Source organism: Chrysochloris asiatica, unplaced genomic scaffold (assembly GCF_000296735.1).
Source record: "Chrysochloris asiatica unplaced genomic scaffold, ChrAsi1.0 scaffold00065, whole genome shotgun sequence".
Classification (NCBI taxonomy): domain Eukaryota; kingdom Metazoa; phylum Chordata; class Mammalia; order Afrosoricida; family Chrysochloridae; genus Chrysochloris; species Chrysochloris asiatica.
In genome coordinates this window covers 9,309,011-9,327,266 of record NW_006408583.1, presented here as the reverse complement: position 1 = coordinate 9,327,266, position 18,256 = coordinate 9,309,011, and the positions used below count along the sequence as shown (strand labels likewise).

General features: G+C 42.8%; 1 protein-coding gene across 1 annotated transcript in view; it reads left to right on the top strand.

Annotated features, from left to right (window-relative positions):
* LOC102838596 (endophilin-A1-like) overlaps positions 1–17,722 on the top strand; it is a 253,551-nt gene extending 235,829 nt beyond the window's left edge. Inside the window, exons 4-9 of the mRNA XM_006864476.1 lie at positions 5,407–5,550; positions 6,445–6,578; positions 9,113–9,271; positions 12,076–12,179; positions 15,220–15,350; positions 17,523–17,722. Coding sequence (XP_006864538.1) covers positions 5,407–5,550; positions 6,445–6,578; positions 9,113–9,271; positions 12,076–12,179; positions 15,220–15,350; positions 17,523–17,722 — 872 coding nt within the window. The remainder of the gene's footprint in view (positions 1–5,406; positions 5,551–6,444; positions 6,579–9,112; positions 9,272–12,075; positions 12,180–15,219; positions 15,351–17,522) is intronic.
* Positions 17,723–18,256: the final 534 nt, after the last annotated feature.

Genomic DNA, 18,256 nt, shown 5'->3' with positions numbered 1-18,256 from the left:
CTATGAGTCGGAACCGACTCCACGGCACATAATAACAACAACAACAACATGGATTGGAACCAATCTGATGGCACTTAACAGCAGCAACCAGGAGCTCTGGTAGCGTAGTGGTTATGAATCGGGCTGTGAACTGCAAGGTCAGCAGTTCGAAACTACCAGCTGTTCTGCAGGAGAAAGATAAGGCTTCTGCTTCCATGAAGATTTACAGCCTCCAAAACCCTGTACAGGTTAGCTATGGGTCAGAATCAACTCAAAAGCACTTAACAACAACAACAACAGCAACATTCCGTATTGACCTTTATGCACTGGTCCACTTAGTATAAATTGCTGAGTTGTGCAAACAGTTGTAGTCCACTGATAACTGATATGTTGGTGGTTTGAATCCACTCAGAGGCATCTCAGAAGAAAGGAGGCATGTGAATCTACTTCAGAAAAATTAGCTATTGAAACTGTATGGAACACAGTTCCACTTAATAGCAACTGGTACTGGTATTAGATGATTTGAAGAAATAGCTAGATATAGAGGTTATGTTTTCCTCTCATTTCTCATGAAATGGTGGGCCACTTCCAAGATGTTCTCAAGTGACTGGTGGTAGTAGTGGTGGTGGTGGTGGAGTCGGTTCTGACTTGTAACAACCCACATAGGGTTTTCAAGGCTGTAAACCTTTACAGGAGCAAAAAGTCTCATCTTTCTCCTCTGGAACAACTGGTAGTTTTGAACTGCCAACCTTAAGGTTAGTAACCCAGCTTGTAACCACTCCTTTCTTAAGTAGCTAGTAAAAGAATGAAGAGTTTTATAATAATGAATTTGAAAATCATCCACAGCATACTAAACAGTTTAAAATTACTGACCTGGACATATTTCCTAAAGAACAAAATGTTAGTACACATCAGTAACCAGCTTTCATGAAAGGAATAAGCCTTCAGAATGTCAAATGGTCAGAACAGGATTTCGAGGGATTAACTACCACCTGTGGTCTCTTGGCTCCATTGCCCTTCCTGCCTGCTCTCCATTCTGTACTTGTGCAGTATTGCCCTGTGTTTGCACAGCTCGCTGTTCCTCCCCCTCTGGGTCCCCTAGTTCTCTGTGCATGTTAGCCATGGCAGCACTGCTCATGAGTGTCATCCCTGCCTCTCTATCCATCTGGGTCTTCACCCCCTCTGAGCATCTTGACAGCAGGGATAGACTCTTTCCTGCATCCCAGATATAGCTTACTGTAGAAAAGGCTTTGAAACACTCTAAAATTATATTGTCCCTCTACAATGTGTGCTTATGAGGATTTTTAAATGGATGATGCACTTTTCTATGAAAAGTAGAGACCATATGGGTTTTGCATGTAGTCTAGTCACCGTGAGACTTTGCATGTGCTGTTGGCCTAACTACTCCTCATTGTTCGCCTTTCAACCCAAAGACCCTTTCCTTCAGATGTCCTTCTTTGCAATATTCCAGAACCACAATCTTAGTGGGGGATCCATATTTCTGTGACTCTCTGTAACTCCCCAACATGGTATTTAGTATAGGAACCCTGGTGGCTCTGTGGGATAAAAGTGATCTGCTAATGACAGTATCACCAGTTCAAACCCATCAGTCACTCCCCAGTAGAAAGGTAAGACTGCCTTCTCCCATAACAATTGACAGTCTCAGGAATCCTGTGTGGATCACTGTGAGTTGCTATTGATTAGATGGCAGTGTTTTTAAAATTTTTTGTGGTACTCATATATTTTATGGACTCCTGGTACAGCGCTGTAGGATCAACACTGGACTGCAAACCACAAGGTCAGCAGTTCAAATCCACCAGCTGCTCCTCAGAAACTGTATAGAGGGTCACTGTGAGTCAAAACAGTATATGTTGTCGTTAAGTGCCGTTGAATCAGTTCAGACTCATAGCAACCCTTTATAGGGTTTCCAAGAGTGGCTGGTTACTTTGTAGTTAACAGTCCAGTGCTTATCCTATAGCACCACACCAAGACTCCAACTCATATAATAAGTGGCTTCAAAACGTGTGTGGAAAAAATCCATTATTTTTCTATTTAAATTTTCCATAAATTTTTTTGAAGCCTCCTCATAAAGACTTCACTCTAATTGCTATTAAAATATATTCTACTGTAAGGCTACAGAATTCTGTTGGCACAAACAATTACATGCATTCCAAAAGGTTACCAGTTCAAACCCACCCAACTTCTACATGGGAGAAAACCTGAAGATCTACCACCTTAAAGGTTGTTGTTGTTGTTGAGTGCTGTCGAGTCAGTTCCAATTCATAGTAACGCTATTTAGAGTTTCCAAGGTGAGTTTGAACCGTCACCTTGTGGTCCAAACCAACCTTGCAGTCCAGTGCTTATCCTCCAGCACTACACCAGGACTCCACTGTAAACATTATAGCCAAGAAAACCTCACGGGGAAGTTCTCCTTAGTCACGTATGTTGCTATGGCTTGGAATCATCTCAGTGGCAAAGAAAAACAGTGACACTTATAGTTTCCGAAGAAATTCAACCAGAATGTTTCTTAGGCACGTCATCAGGGAAAGCCAATTACTAGAGACAGCTGTCATGTCTGATGAGGTAGAGGACCAGTGAGGTTGAGTGAGATCCTCTATGACAACAATAGCCACAGCGCTGAACCACACACCACTTTCTTCTGTTACACATGGGCTCACCAGAGATTGAGCTGCCTCAGTGGCAACTAATGATCGCAGTAACCCTCGGTTCATAGTACACTTTGTGAACGTGGCACTACAGCTGTCCTGCTCATTGTAATATCCCTGGAGTTGGGGCAGCAAGGCGGGCTCCCCACATCATATCTCTTTGTCTATAATCTCAACTTTTGAGGGTCAAAGTTTAAATAAAAGCCTATTTGAAATAAATGTTGAAAGCTGAATATTAGCCACTGAATGCTTGAAGTTCTTTACCATAATTTTGTTGGGTGTTCCCGTGCTGATAGCATCTTGGGTGGCACAGTCCTTAGTTAATGTGTAATCCAACCTTTTATAAAGTATCCTAGCCGCAATTAAACCACCTGGCTTTAAGTGTTCACTGATAAAACTGTTTCTTCTCCTAAAACTAGAATTGCTTTCTAGATACCTGTCTATAAAAGTAAACACAGAAGAGAAGTGGGTGTTATTATTATCCTTGTAGCACATACTCATTTTCAGATGCAGTTATGTGCTGGAGAAGTGATTAAATCTTTTTTTAATGAACATGATATTTACGTGCTTCATGAAGTTGTTTACTTCAGAAGCTTGGCTGAGAAATCATTTTGAAAATAGTTTTATTTTATATGTGGCGAAAGTGAAACACAAAATACTGTTAGAATGTACCGTTAATGTCTTACTTTCACTCATAGACTTTAAAAATTGAAGTATACTCCGTGGCTCAAGTTTTCAGACACTTAGCAGATACAACACTAATGGGGTACACATACCATAGAATGGTCAACCATTCAGCATCAAAGGGCAGCATTTACCTAAGGACAAAAGTCAGAAAGACTAGAAAAGAAGGAGAAATGATAACAAGAAACATAGGAAGAAAGTGGGACAAGTGGGGGCATTGGAATCACTAAGACGAAATGAAGTCCATGATTTGTTGAATATAAAACTGATGATTTGCTATGTAAGCCTTCACTCAATTCATAATAATAAGTTTAAAAAAAAAAAAAAAAAAAAGAATTGAGGTATAAACCCCTGAATCATAGAAGTCACCCAATCCAGTAATGCCACAGTGGGTTCTATGGAGTCACTTACTCCCACCGAGGCTGGAACCTGCACTGTGCAGATGAGCTGGGGACAGTGCAGAGAATGCGGCCTGAGCCCCAGACCTCCCTCATCAGGACTGCACTGACTTTTCTGTTCAGCTCCTCGGGAAGGGGGCGATTAGGGGAAGTGGCGTTTATTAGTGTTTGTTTGTTTTTTTTTAACAAATAAGTATGTGACATAATCCTGTCTATTATGTGAGGGTAAGTCAGAAAGTACTGCTGCAAAATCATAGGAACATATATTAAACAAAAACATGAAAATGTGAAACTACTGTTTCTTAACACCTCCTCCATGTAGGTCTTTATACTTCTCTCTATTCACGTCCCAAAGATTTCTTTATTCTTTGATTTACACCACATCAAAAGGGCAGATTCGGCATCGTCATCTTCCTCAAGGGACTCAAACCATGTTCCTTTTCAGTGTTGTTAGAGTTTTTGGAACAGAAAGAAGTCTGAAGGGGCAAGATCTGAGCTGTCAGGTAGGTGGGGTGAGGCTTCTGAGTGACATTCTCGTAGGCCAGATCTCTTGCGACCCTTAAAGAATGAGCGGATGCATTGTGTCAAACAAAAAAAAAAGTCCTGGCAAGTCACATGGCCTTTTTCTCACCAGGGCATTTTCATTTTTCTTAAAACTGTTTACTAAAATAGCCCCAGCGACTCTCTTAAGTCTTTCGAGAAAATCTAACCAGATGACTCCTGAGGAGTTCCGAGAAACAGTCACACCATAACCTTCTGAACTGACCTCTGCCTTGACAGAGCCTCTTGTGGTTTAAGTGCCATCCAGTCTGTTCTGACTCATAGCAACCCTGTAAAGGGTTTCTGAGGACCATCTGGTGGGCTTGAACTGCTGACTTTGTGGTTTGCAGTCAAGTGCTGATCCTACAGTACCATAACAGAAGCAGATCCTCTTGAAAGACACAGTTTTGACGGGATACATTTTTCTGAAGGCACACTAATGAGATCAAGACAAGTGTATTCCTGAAAGAATTTGTTTGTAGCCATCCACTGACAGTTGTTGCTGTTATGTGCCGTGGAGTCGGTTCTGACTCATAGCGACCCTGTGCAGGATTTCCAAAGCTGTTAATCTTTAAGGGAGCAGAAAACCTCATTTTTCTCTCGCAGAACAGCTAATAGTTTTATACTGCTGACCCTGAGTTTAGCAGCCTGATTCGTAACCACTACACTACCAGAGCTCCTTCCACTGACAGTAGAGACAGGTTTAAACACAGTTTGTTTGGAATAAGCTCACACATCTATGAAATGAAACCCTAGCAGTTATACTTTTTTACTTACTCTTATAGATGAGGACATTTGAAGTCCAGAAATTTATGTAAAGTTTTAGTAGCTGAGCTGGTTAACTTCAGTACCTATTTACAACTGAGTCGATTCCAATTCATGGATACCCCATATGTATCAGTAGCACTATGCTCCACAGAGCTTTTGATGGCTGATGTTTTGGAACTATATTGTCAGAGCTTTCTTCCTGGATAAACTTCAGTCTTTTCCGTTAACAGTTGACCATGCCAACCATGAATATATTACCAAGGGATTCAGAGCTGGTTTACAGGCTGGCTTAAGGCCTGCTTTTCTGTCCAGTCCTGTTTCTACTTTATCACAGTTCCTACTTTGACATCCTTGTATCTCTTTCCCTTCAGCTTCCAGAGCGAAACTCAGCATGATCAATACCATGTCCAAAATCCGGGGCCAGGAGAAAGGACCGGGCTACCCTCAAGCTGAAGCCCTGCTCGCAGAAGCCATGCTCAAGTTCGGAAGAGAGCTTGGAGACGAGTGCAATTTTGGTAAACAGGTTTTCCTACCTTCTCACTCTTAACTCCTACCTATGGGCTTTGGTGCCCAGCAGAAACTCCGTGGGAAGGTAGTGAAACCATTCTCTATTTTGATCCTCAGTTTGGAATCACGTATACATATGGGCCAAAAAATGAGTTTTTATAATTACTTCATCATTTTCAGTGTGGTCTGTCTTAAGAGTTCTAATTTGTATTGACTTGGTTCCTTTCCCCTGATGCCATCCTAGTCTTTACAGTAGCTCTTGTTGCCATGTTCCACCTCAGGTGTGTCTGGTGGTCACTGAGGACTGTAGCCCGGTGGGCAGTCCCATCAACACAATGTATTCCACAACACACATCACTCCTCTCTCTTAGATCCCAGCTCCTTTCACATCTTGTAAACCTACTCCACTGTCCCCAGTAAGATGGCTTCTTTCTTCACCTCTCTCTCCTCAAACACTCAGCTACCATATTAAACACTTCTGTTTTCAAAACTTTATGATATGGGGTCTCAGTAAATGGTGGTCCTTCCTGGTTGCACCTTCATCTCTGTTCCCTGTATTTGCCTTTGCTAAATGCATGGCCTTGAAGCAGCTCCCGTACTAGGGACACTGGTACTTACAAGATAAATCAGGGAGCTTCCACATTACTTTTAGAGAAAAACGAAGATTTTTCTTTCCTTCCAATCAGGAATAAACCTTGATAGGAGTCTGTGGCTCAGTGTGAACTGCTATCTACAGCAAAGACATTGTTCTCTGAAGACTTTGCACACTCTCTCTTGTCTGTCTGGGCTACCTTCAGAAGACAAACAGTGATGCTGGGTTTTTGTCTGTGATGGGCTCTCTTATTGCAAATGTATTTCATCTTTGTGCTTTGGAGTAAAAGAGCCTCATTCTCCCCTTACAGGCCCAGCACTGGGTGACGTGGGGGAGGCCATGCGAGAACTCTCGGAGGTCAAGGACTCATTGGATATGGAAGTGAAACAGAACTTCATTGACCCCCTTCAGAATCTTCATGACAAAGATCTAAGGGAAATTCAGGTATCTTCCACTAGTCCTCGGAGGGATGGGTTGTTTAACTCATACAGATGAAAGTGTTATTTGCGTGCATATTGTCAGCTCTGGGCACCTGAACTACCAAACTGCTCAGCTAGACAGCCGTAGAGAAACTGCAAAAGCAACACCTTTTGGGATGCTCATGCATTTTAAGTTTCATTTCTACAAGTTCAGTGATAACAGTGAATAGTTTTTCAAACTGTTTTCCTCCAGAATGATGATCATCTTTTCCCTGAGAATATGTAATTTTATTAATTATTCTATAATTTCCTGGGATGATTCATCCCATAAAATGCTGAGTGTGTCTGTTTTAAATAAACAGGTCTTCTGTTTTTCTAAAGCCGTTCCCTTTTAATTTCTCATAATGGCTGTTTGATCTGAGGAAGCACACCTAATTCTTCTCTTTCTAAACTACAGAGAACAGTTGGGCTGTTTCTAATAAGGTTTCCAATATTTTTTTTGTTTCTAACTAGGTTTCTTAGTTATCTAATGCTGCTCTAGCAGATATACCACAAATGGGTGGCTTTAACAAACAGAAATCTATTCTCTCACAGTTTAAGAGATTAGAAATTCAAATTTAGATCCTGGCTGTAGGAGAAGGCTTTCTCTCTGTGTGGGTTCTGGGGAGAAGTCTCTGTCTCCTTTCAGCATCTACGGGCCTGGCTTTCCATGGAGATTTCCAGGTATCTTAGCATCATTCTTCCCCTGGTCTAAGAGCTTCACACTCCAGGAACCCCAAGTTTAAAGGACATATTCCACTCCTGCCTCCCTTGATGATAGCAGGTCTCTCCTTCTCTGCTCTTCCCTCTCCTTTTGTATTTGTAAGATGAAGGATGTTGCAGGCCACACCCCTGTGAAACTCCTATACATCAGATGAGGGTTGTGGTGGAATGTAGGGTACAACAGCCCCCCAGTAATTGTCTTACTGGTTTAATCTCATCACTCCACCTCATGGGAATCCTCACATAACTGCCACATTACACCATTACATAATTGCCAAATCACCAAGAATCATGACCCAGCCAATTTAACATATATTTTGGGGGGACACGATTCAATTTATGAGACTAGGTATGTAATGTTTGTTCATTTATTCATCCCGCATGTATTTGTTGAACTTGTCTGAAGCTTCATTTTCTTGACTGTAAAGTGGACTTCTATAACTTGAAATGAAGTCTTCTTCATCGTCTTAGTTCTGCCATACATCTCCTTCAGTCCTACCATGACAAAGACTAAAGCCAAACCCACTGCCTCCAGTCAATTCCAACTCATAGAAACCCTCTAGGACACAGCGGAGCAGGCCCATAGGGTGTCCAAGGCTATACATCGTACAGAAGCAGACTCTACATCATTCTTCCCTGGAGAGACTAGTGGGTTTCAATCACCAACCTTTTGGTTAACACCCGAGCAGTTAACCATTGTGCAACTAGTATTGCTATAGGTGACAGACTCCCTCTAACTGCAGTGTTCTTCTGTCATACAACTGATCCTAAGTTCCAATGTCCTAAAGGAATTGCCTTCCAGAAGGAGCAATACATTTCATTTGGGTCAGGACATGAATTGGTGGACAGGAGATGTGGTAGAAGGGGAAATCTGGGCTATTACTTTTCTTCTCTTACTTATTTCTTCAACACTCTCACTTTATGTTTTTATCTCCTTCCTTTCCACTCGACATCCCCAAGAGCAAAGGGAAATCTAGCACCTTCTCCCACCCATTCATTGTGGTGGACCACAGCCCTCCAGAAAAATGAAATCCTCTGTAACTTTGCAAAACTGCTTTCCCACCTGGTTCCTAGAGGTGCAAGACAGGGTGGGTTGAAGCTCATTAGATAAAGTCCCTTCCAACTTAGGTTTTCTGTTTGTTTCATCATCTATCAAGTAAGAGAGTGAAACTTAAATGCAGAGTTCCCGAAAGCTTCATCCTCCACGGGCATGTTTTGAAATATAAGTTCCTAGACCCCAGCTCTAGATAATCTGATTCAGGTGATCAGAAGTCCATAGTTTTTAATAAGGCAAGTTAGGTGATTCTGTCAGACCTTTCCAAAAGAGGTTCCTTCCAGTATTTACATTTTATGATTGAAAAGCAAAACTGCCATTCTTTCTTACTGTAGCTCATGGAAAGTGGTTTTTTTATGAGCTGCTTCTTATGAGATACTAATACTTTGGACATTGAAGACTTTTAGAATCTGTGAATTTGCCCTTTCTACATAAGTACTGGGGTGTGCACATCTCCCAGTTTGTGTCATGGAATGGGAGTTATACTCCAACTTGATTTTAGCTCAGCAAGGCCAGACAATGAAGGGTGCTAGTATGTCACACAATTTTATTCTAATGGTTTAAATATTTTTAGCCTTTGGAGGTGCAGAGATGTGTGTGTCCTTATTTCTCTAATTATATTATATCTTAAACTTAGCCCATCCTGTCTTGGAAACCAACGGGAACATGATGGGGAAGTGAGCTGCAAAAAGCCTTCTCTTTATAACCCTTTCAGAGCATATTCCTGTCCTTGACTTTTTCAGCATCATCTGAAGAAGTTGGAGGGACGACGCCTAGACTTTGATTATAAGAAGAAACGACAGGGCAAGATTCCAGATGAAGAACTCCGTCAAGCTCTCGAGAAATTTGATGAGTCTAAAGAGATTGCTGAGTCAAGCATGTTCAACCTGCTGGAGATGGATGTGAGAGACTCTCCTGTGGTTTTTAATTTAAACTTGCCATTTAAGACACTAGATCAGTGTGGTTAAGGGCAATGTAATTTAAATGTTAATATCTCATTACAGTATATGATGAGAAATTCGGTAGGTGGTTGTTTCTTACACATAATTTGAGATTATTAAGCAGATACATAAGTGGTCAAGCTTTTCTGCATCCCTGTTGTTTGACTGAACTAGATTTTTTTCCAGTAATGGATTTTAAAGAATTACCAGTAGTGGGAAGCTAAAACAGGTTTTTTTTGGGTTTAAGCGAGGTAAAGGTCTAATAATAGCCTAAATTAGTATGCTATAGCAATACAGGGCATATTGGCTTCAGTTTGTAAGAGAATATCAACTAAAACCAACCAGAATTGAGTTCTCTACATGGAATAAGATTTTCTGTATTTTAAAGTTGTTGGCATTATCTTTTAAAAAGTAATTTTTATTGAGATTAAGATTATAACGTGGAAACTACATTTGGTGCATAGATTAAAGCTGTGATCACATTTCCGGAGTACTAAATTATTATTTATGACTTTAGAAATTACGTTCTGTTGAGTTCTTCAGTCTTCAAAGCCATGAGGACAGTTCCTCCCACCAATCACATCCAGTCACTGGGTGGTGCAAATGGTTCATTGATTGGCTCTTAACCAATCAGATGTGATTCACCCAAAGATGCCTTGGAAGAAAGGCCTGGTGATCGACTTCTGAAAAGTGAGCCCTTGAGACCTTGTGGAACACAGTTCTACTCTGGCATCATGGGTCCACAGCGATTTTCTTAAAACCACTGAAGTAATAAGACCAGTTAACCAGCTTTGCTTATTCATTCCCATCTCCCCATCCTCACATCAGTTGCTACTGACCAGCTTCTGCCAGAATGTTTAGATAGACTATAAAAGAATTGATGCATTTCAACCATACTAGTGAAGAATATTGGATATAGCATAACCTGCAGGAAGAATGAACAGATCTGTTTTGAGAGAAGTACAACCAGAGTGCTCTTTAGAAGCAAGGATGGTGAGACTTGATCACACGTAATTTGAACATGTTATGAAGAGGGACCAGCCTTTGGAGACAGACATCAAGCTTGGTAAAGGAGAAGGTGAATGACAAAAAGACCCTCCACAAGATGGATTGACACAGTGGCAGCAACAGTGGGCTCAAGCATAGTAACAGTTGTGTGGGTGGTGCAGGATGGTGGTGTTTCATTGTGTTGTGCAGAGGGCCTCTATGAGTCAGAATAGACTCGATGCTACCATATAACAATATGTAGCATTAGACCAGAGATGTTACTGTTGTCTCTGACAGTTAAGAGTCAGAATGTTCACTTAAACCCAAACCAAAGACAAACCCCAAACCAGATGTGGCAGGATGTCATTCCGTGTGCATAAGGTTGCTATGAGTCAAAACAGACTTGATGGCACCTAACAACAGTGACAAGATGTTTGTGTTTATTGGTTAACTTTCATGGCCCTGACTGGTGGTGTGGGAGGCACGTTGAATATACCAGGACTTTCCCATCACCCAGAGACATGTTTGGGGTTGTGTTGTGTGAGGAGAGGTATGTGTTTATGAAACAACCTGTTTTCTCACCTAACAAATGGTATTCTGTAGCCATGAGATTGATCTGAATTGCCACACCCCTTCCTTACATCAGGACTCCACTCCCCCCAAGCCCATGGGACTGCATTACCTCTGTTGACTGTGAAGGGACTGCTCAGCTGGATCACAATGAGACACAAAATGAGAAGAAGCCAGTGAGACACAGAATATGAGAGCTGGAGGGAACACATTATGCCACCTGACCAATCCCTCTGGCTTTACTGACAAGACTCAGAGAGGACCAGGCCTTTATCCCCTTTAGTTCCATGCTCTCATCCTGCCTCCCACGACGTGACAAATCAATCAATATTCAGTTTATTACCAACATTAATATTATCATAGAGAGTGTTGATGGTTCGCTGGTAGAATTCTCCCCTTCCATGCAGAAGGTCTGGATGTGATCCCATCTCATGCACCTTGTGCACAACCACCATGCATCTGCCAGTGGTGGTTTGTGTGATGCTGCAAGGGTTGCAGCTGAGCTTCCAGACTAAGACAGATGAGGATGAAAGGTGTGGTGATCTCTTTCTGAAAATGAGACTTTCTGAAAACTGCAAACCTTATGAAATAATCTCTTTCCTCTAAAGTTAGCCAACTGGTTATCCTTCCCCATCTATTTGGATATAAAGTTCTGGTAATCTAGTAACAGTGCAAAGTAATAAAAACCTGGGCTTGCATCTTAAAAAAATGAAACAAAAAGCTCTCTAGGTACTGTAACGTCATGAGGATGGGACAGGACCATTTAGTCTTCATGAGGTCATGCTTGAATGAGGCAGTTTGCTGGAGGCCAGTCATTCTGCATGAGGTCACCATGAGTTGGGGACCTCCTCAGTGACAGTTGACGTTGCATGAGAAAACTGGGGAGCAAAGAGTCAAGCCCTTTGGCCAGTGCATCTTCTTCCTGTAAAATCAGTAAAGGAGGCTAAAGTCTAGTCTAAAGGCTGTCGGTGAAGATTCTTATTAATGTTACTATTCCTCATGGTATTGGCGTTTCCAAACATATAGATGCTTGCTTGCTTATCTTTAATTAATTTGGAACCTTCAGAATTTTCTATCTCAGCCTGGCCAGTGCCATCACTAAGCAGTGGACCATGTTGGGGGCAGCTCTGGCATATGTGCTGGGCAGTAGTGGTTGTATAAGTGTGGTGACCTGGTCACTGAGACGTGTTTCCTCCATCGACCTGCAGATTGAACAGGTGAGCCAGCTCTCCGCGCTTGTACAAGCCCAGCTGGAGTACCACAAGCAGGCGGTCCAGATTCTGCAGCAGGTCACTGTCCGACTGGAAGAAAGGTAATCTGCGGTCCCTGCATTTTTCTTGTTCATCGTCTTGCTGTACAGTGATGTGTAGTGAAATGGAAACTACGGACCCTCTCTTGAGACAAACTGCCAAGATAGCTGATGATCCTAGATGGGCACCTTGTGGGTTGTCACTCTTGTTTTCCTTCTTCCATGTGCTTTTTGTTCCATTGGATCTTGGGTTTCTTGGCTTTATGAGAAGTTGATACTTGCATTATATTTCCCTGCCACAAGTGAGACACTAGGATGCTAATAGTAATGGATACAAATTGCTGAGCAGATAATCTACAGGCTACTGAGTACATATCAACATCACCCTTTATAACATTCCTGTGAATGGGCAAACTGAGGCTCAGGGAGGTTGACTGATGAGCCCAGGGTCACACACTGCTGAAACAGGAAGTCAGTGTTAAGTCTGAATCTTTCCACACTTGTGTTTCTCTGAATGGTAGTGAACTCTCTGCCTTTGGACCTGCTTCCCTGTGCCTGTCCCACTTCTAAAGATACAGCCCATGGTGGGCTTATAGTCATTTTCTGTGTGAATGGGGCTCCTGGAGCTTGTGGGTTCAGCCACATGTCATGGTCCTGCTCTACAGCGCATGTTGTTATTGAACCAGTTTAAGTAGGATGATTTTGTGGCACTGTGGGTTAATGCACTGGGCTACAAAGTCAGTTTGAACCACAAGGTGGTTGGTTCAAGCTCAACATCTGCACCTTGGAAACCCTATACAGGGTTGCTATGGGTCAGAACCGACTTAATGGCACTTAACAACAGCAGCAGCACTATTCATCTAGTTCTCGTGTGGTGTTGTTGGATAAAGCACTTGACTGAAAGGTTAGTTTGCATTGGAGTTTCAAACTTCCCAGACATACCATGGAAGCCCGGACAGGGTCACTATGAGTTAGAACCAACTGGAGGTTACTTAACAACAACAAACAACAAGATACCACCTGAATAACCTTTATTCTTAGAGACCAGGGCCCTATAGGGCCATCACAGCTGATGAGATGGCTGAATGCATAATGGAGGCTCTACCTGGTTGTGCTAGACCATTGGGAAGCCCGTCGCCTGCTTTCAATGTGCTAGTCTCTCTTCAGCTTCCTGACGAGTGATTTTGTGTGTGAGCCTTCACTCAGTGCACTGTTGTGGAAGTGTGTACTCATCTCTGACACTTCCAGACAGGTTTCACACCATCTCCTGTGAGTTCTGGTGTGGTGCTGTGGGTCAGTGCAACAGACTGCAAAGCCGTTTGAACTGCAAGCTCTCCAGCTGCTCCTCGGAAACCCTATATAGGGGCCGCTATAGATGTCAGCTTGAGGACTAAGGTGCCACCTGACCCAGGCCATTGTGTTTTCAGTAGCCTCATATGGATGCGAAAGCTGGACAGTGAATAAGGAAGATCGTAGAAGAATCGATGCCTTTGAGTTGTTGTATTGGAGGAGAATACTGAAAGTGCCATGGACTGCCAAAAGAACCAATAGATCTGTTTTGGAAGAAGTGCAGCCAGAGTGCTCCTTGGAGGCCAGGATGGCTAAGCTTCGTCTCTCATACTTTGGACATATTGTCCAAAGGAAACAATCGTTGGAGAAGGATGTCATGCTGGGTAAGGTGGAGGGTCAGAGAAAAAGAGGAAGACCCCTAATGAGATGGATTGGCCAGGTGGCATCATTGATGGACTCAAGTGTGGCAGTGGTAGTGAGGTTGGCCCAGGATCGGACATTGTTTCGTTCTGCTGTGCATGGGGTTGCTATGAGTCGGTTCTGACTCGATGGCACCTAACAACAACAACATGGGTTAGAAGAGACTTGACTGCACTTCCCAACATAACAACTGCAAAATGTGAAAGATAATCTGTCTTTGTGACTTCTGTTGAGCGTGATGGAGTTATTTTACTGATTAATCTCTGAAATATGTTCCAAGTTAGTATCCGTCTACTTTCACCACCCCTAAGCTCTCCCCTAAGGAGCTCTGGTAGCGTAGTGGTTATAAATCGGGCTGCTAATCTCACAGTCAGCAGTTTGAAACTACAAGCTGTTCTTCGGGAGAAAGATGAGACTTTCTGCTCCCGTAAAGATTTACAGCCTCAGAAACCCTATACAGAGTCACTATGAGTCGGAACCGACTCCACGGCACATAACAACAACAACAGCAAGCTCTCCCCTGACTCCTGGTGTGGCGCTGTAGGATCAGCACTGAACTGCAAACCACAAGGCCAGCAGTTCAAACCCACCAGCTGCTCCTTAGAAACAGTACCGGGTTCCTAGGAGTCAGAACCAACTTGATGGCACTTAGCAAGAACAATAAGCTCTCCCCACACTTGTAAATCAGTTGTATGAATCCCACCTGGAACTGTGGCATATACTGAGAAACTGAACAGAAAACTTTCATTTATTGGTCTACCTATCTCCTCTCTTACCTTGTTCCTTGCCCCATCCACTATGTCAGAGTGCTTACCATTCCGAAGCACATAGTGATTCCTCCGCCTTAAAGACTTTCTCCTCGTGTTCTGCAGGCCATGGCTTTCCTACACATGCTCACCTGGAAACCACTTTTACGTAGCTTTTCCCTTCTTTAACTTCTCCCTGGAAAGGCCATCCTCCTCTTGTCTTCCACCTCTGCGTTCCTATAGTGCTTAGTATGTGTCTCTTGTAACAGACTTACTCCAATTTATTGTAACTAGTCTATGATCTGCTTCCTCTACAGACACAAGCTACTTGTGGGTAAGAACCATGTCTTATTCATCTTTGCTTACCTGGCACCTATTATAATACATATTTACATAGTGAGCACTGAAGAGATGAGGGAGGAAGTGAGGGGTTGAGAGGAAGATGAAGACCATAAGGGCTTGACCATATAAGGACATCACCGGAAGCACAGACACATACCATCAGAAAATTAAGGGCCCTTTTCAGATCCCCCCTACACTCTGTAATGGTAGACTGACTGGTAGGTGATGCAAGAATGTTCTGGATTTCATTGCTTGTATTCTCACTTCTGAATCGGCTACATGATCTTTTTCTTTCTTTCATGCAGAATAAGACAAGCATCATCTCAGCCTAGAAGAGAGTATCAGCCTAAACCACGAATGAGCCTGGAATTCCCACCTGGGGACAGTGTTCAGCCCAATGGAGGCCTCTCGAACACAGGCACTCCCAAACCTGCAGGTAAGGTGCTTAAGACGGTAAACCTCATGACTTGGGCCTTGCGTCGGTCCCATTGACACCTTTCCAGAAGCTCTAGGATCAGCTTAGCCTGACTGCATAGGAAATATATGACAAGGTGTTTCTTACAGGATCAGTTTGTCAGGCAGAAACTCTTTTAAAGGGATCCTTTCTTTTCTTCTCATTGATCTTTTCTTTCCTTCTTTTCTCTGGAAGCTCTATTTGTCTTCACTCATCAGCACACTCTAATCTGGCATATTTAGTTTTTGACCCTTCGTTGTGGTGGTAAATCACTTGGATATGTAAGTTTAGTGCTGGAGAGTTCCCTTGTATTTTCTTCTGTAACTTCTGCATGCAGGAGAGTGAGTATCTTGGGCACCTGAGTGTCCACATGGACTCACATACAACCCTCCACACCAACTCCTGCAGCATGTTAGGCCCTGTTTTTTGTCGCAGAAGCATATGTATTTGCAGATTAATATTTCTCACATCTCAATTCCTGCTAGGTGTCCTCTTTGCCCGTAGCCCTAACTCTCTGTGCTGTGAGACTGAGGCTGATAAAACTAAAAATGACTTTTTGTCAGGAATATTGATTCATACACAACCATACCTTCTTTCAGGAGACAACAACTTCTTACCCTTCTGCAACTAGTTAGATAGAAGCCTGTCTTTAAGACATTTACATCTTAACATGTGGTTGATTAAAGACGGGGAAACCATTTGTATTGGAATGGTTATCGAAGCCACACAGCTTGCTCCCTTTTCCTGAGTCCCCCAAGCTTGCTATTGTAGAGAATGCAGGTGGGAAAGATGCTCAGGAGACTGGGAAATGGGAACGGGAGCTCTGGGACAGCAGCGAGAGGAAGGGCTCTGCCCCAAGTGCTCAGCTTGTCTGCCCAGGGCACCCTGACTGGTGTCTGAACAGCTTGTCACCAACACAAATCATGTAAGTGACATGTAGCAGTGCTGCTTCCTACTCAGAAACCAAGCACATGTTTATGTTTCGTTCAGAGACGTGCCAATTCTCTGCTTCCTCCAAGCCCAAACAATAAATGGCACTGTTTCTTTTCAAAGCCACCTAGAAGGCCTGGAAGAGTATGTGCTTGTCTGAGCCTGTCAACGTATGTACATGAATACTATGTTAATAGGAGTCATAATTTTACAGAACCAACAAGTTGCTTTCAAGTTGATTTCAGATTTAGGGGACCCACATATGCCAGAGTAAAATTGTGCTTCATAGGAGTTTCAAGGGCTGGCTTTTCAGAAGTTGATAGACTTGACTTCTGAGGTGCCTGTGGTAGGCTTGTATCTCCAGCCTTTTGGTGAACAGAAAATTGTGTTAACTGTTTGCACTGACCAGGGACTCATTATAAATAGATCCCTTTAAAAATATGACTTAATTCTTCATTATTTTACTTATGGTAGAGTAAATTATTTTTTCTACCCCAATACATTCCTCATCTTTATATATGCAACATTTTAACCAGGAGTAAATGATATAATTTGTCACATAATGTCATCTAATAGCTTCAACAGTAAATTCTACTTTCACTGCTAATTTTAGACAAAGAACTGATATTGAAAATGAAGCACCTTTTCCAAGGTCACCTACAGTTAGAACTTGAACCCAATGTTTTATGTTGGTTCCCCCGCCCCCACATTACAGTTATTTTCCTGAGCCTGGAATGATTCATTCTTTAAAAGTGTAAACTAAATTCATAGGTTAAAAAACATCATCTATATGATTAGCTGTATAATTTCAAGTGTGCAGATATCTTAAAGTCCTAGCCTGAAAGAATTCTGAGCATGCAGAGTCCTAAATCTCATATAAACTCTTAAAGCCATTGGATCTCCCTTCTCTGGTCATCTACTGCAAGAAAAGCCTCACTGAGCTCCTCTTGTATATAGCTCGAGGCTAGATGTGGTTACTCTTTATACTGAAAATAGAACTCAACAATTTCCAGCAATCTGAGAAAGCTTCTGAAGACTGTTAGCGGGCAGACTGGTCCTGTGGTCGATACTGGGACCTAGTAGCAAGAGGACGCTTCAGCAGGAAGAGGAGTGAGGGAGACAAAAAAGAGGCATAGCTAGTGAGGTGGGTTTGACAGGTAGCAGATACTGTGCAGTTAAACACCCGTGTCCTTTTGTGTTCTTCTCTCCCTCTCGTACTCTCAGGTGTCCCAATGGATCAGCCATGCTGCCGAGCTCTGTATGACTTTGAGCCTGAAAATGAAGGGGAATTGGGTTTCAAAGAGGGCGATATCATCACACTCACCAACCAAATTGATGAGAACTGGTATGAGGGGATGCTTCATGGTCAGTCAGGCTTTTTCCCCATCAATTATGTGGAAATTTTGGTCTCCCTGCCTCATTAGATGTTATGTTGGCTGGCTCACTTCCTCTTGACCCAGATAGTTATGTTTCACCACTGCTTTGGTAATGCTGCTTACAACACATCCCCAGTGCAGGCCGCAGTGGTCCAAGTCATCCAGCCCCACCAAGTATCTCTGGTTGACTTGTGTGTGCCATCCCATGAGGGTCATGGTGATGGATGGTATCTTCTTAGCTTGGTGGGCATGGCATGTGCTTTTTAAACACCATCTGAGACCAGCCAGTAGTCACAGAACTGCTGTTCATCCAGTTCTCAGGAGGCAGTGGCTTCTTTGAAAATGATCATGAGCCACATCATAGAAAACCTGCCCCCCTCTACCCCCCACCCCACCCCGAAGATATTGTCTATCACCCAGGGGCCATCTGGAGGTCTCAGGTTCTGCATTCAAAGAAGAGAAAGTCCTTGCTTTCACCTTGCCCCTTCCCAAACATGTGAGTCACAGCATTGTCAAAGAAAGTCTCCCTCACCAGAGAATCGTGTTCTGGTTTGAATGAGTTCGTCTCTTGCTGTGTCAGTA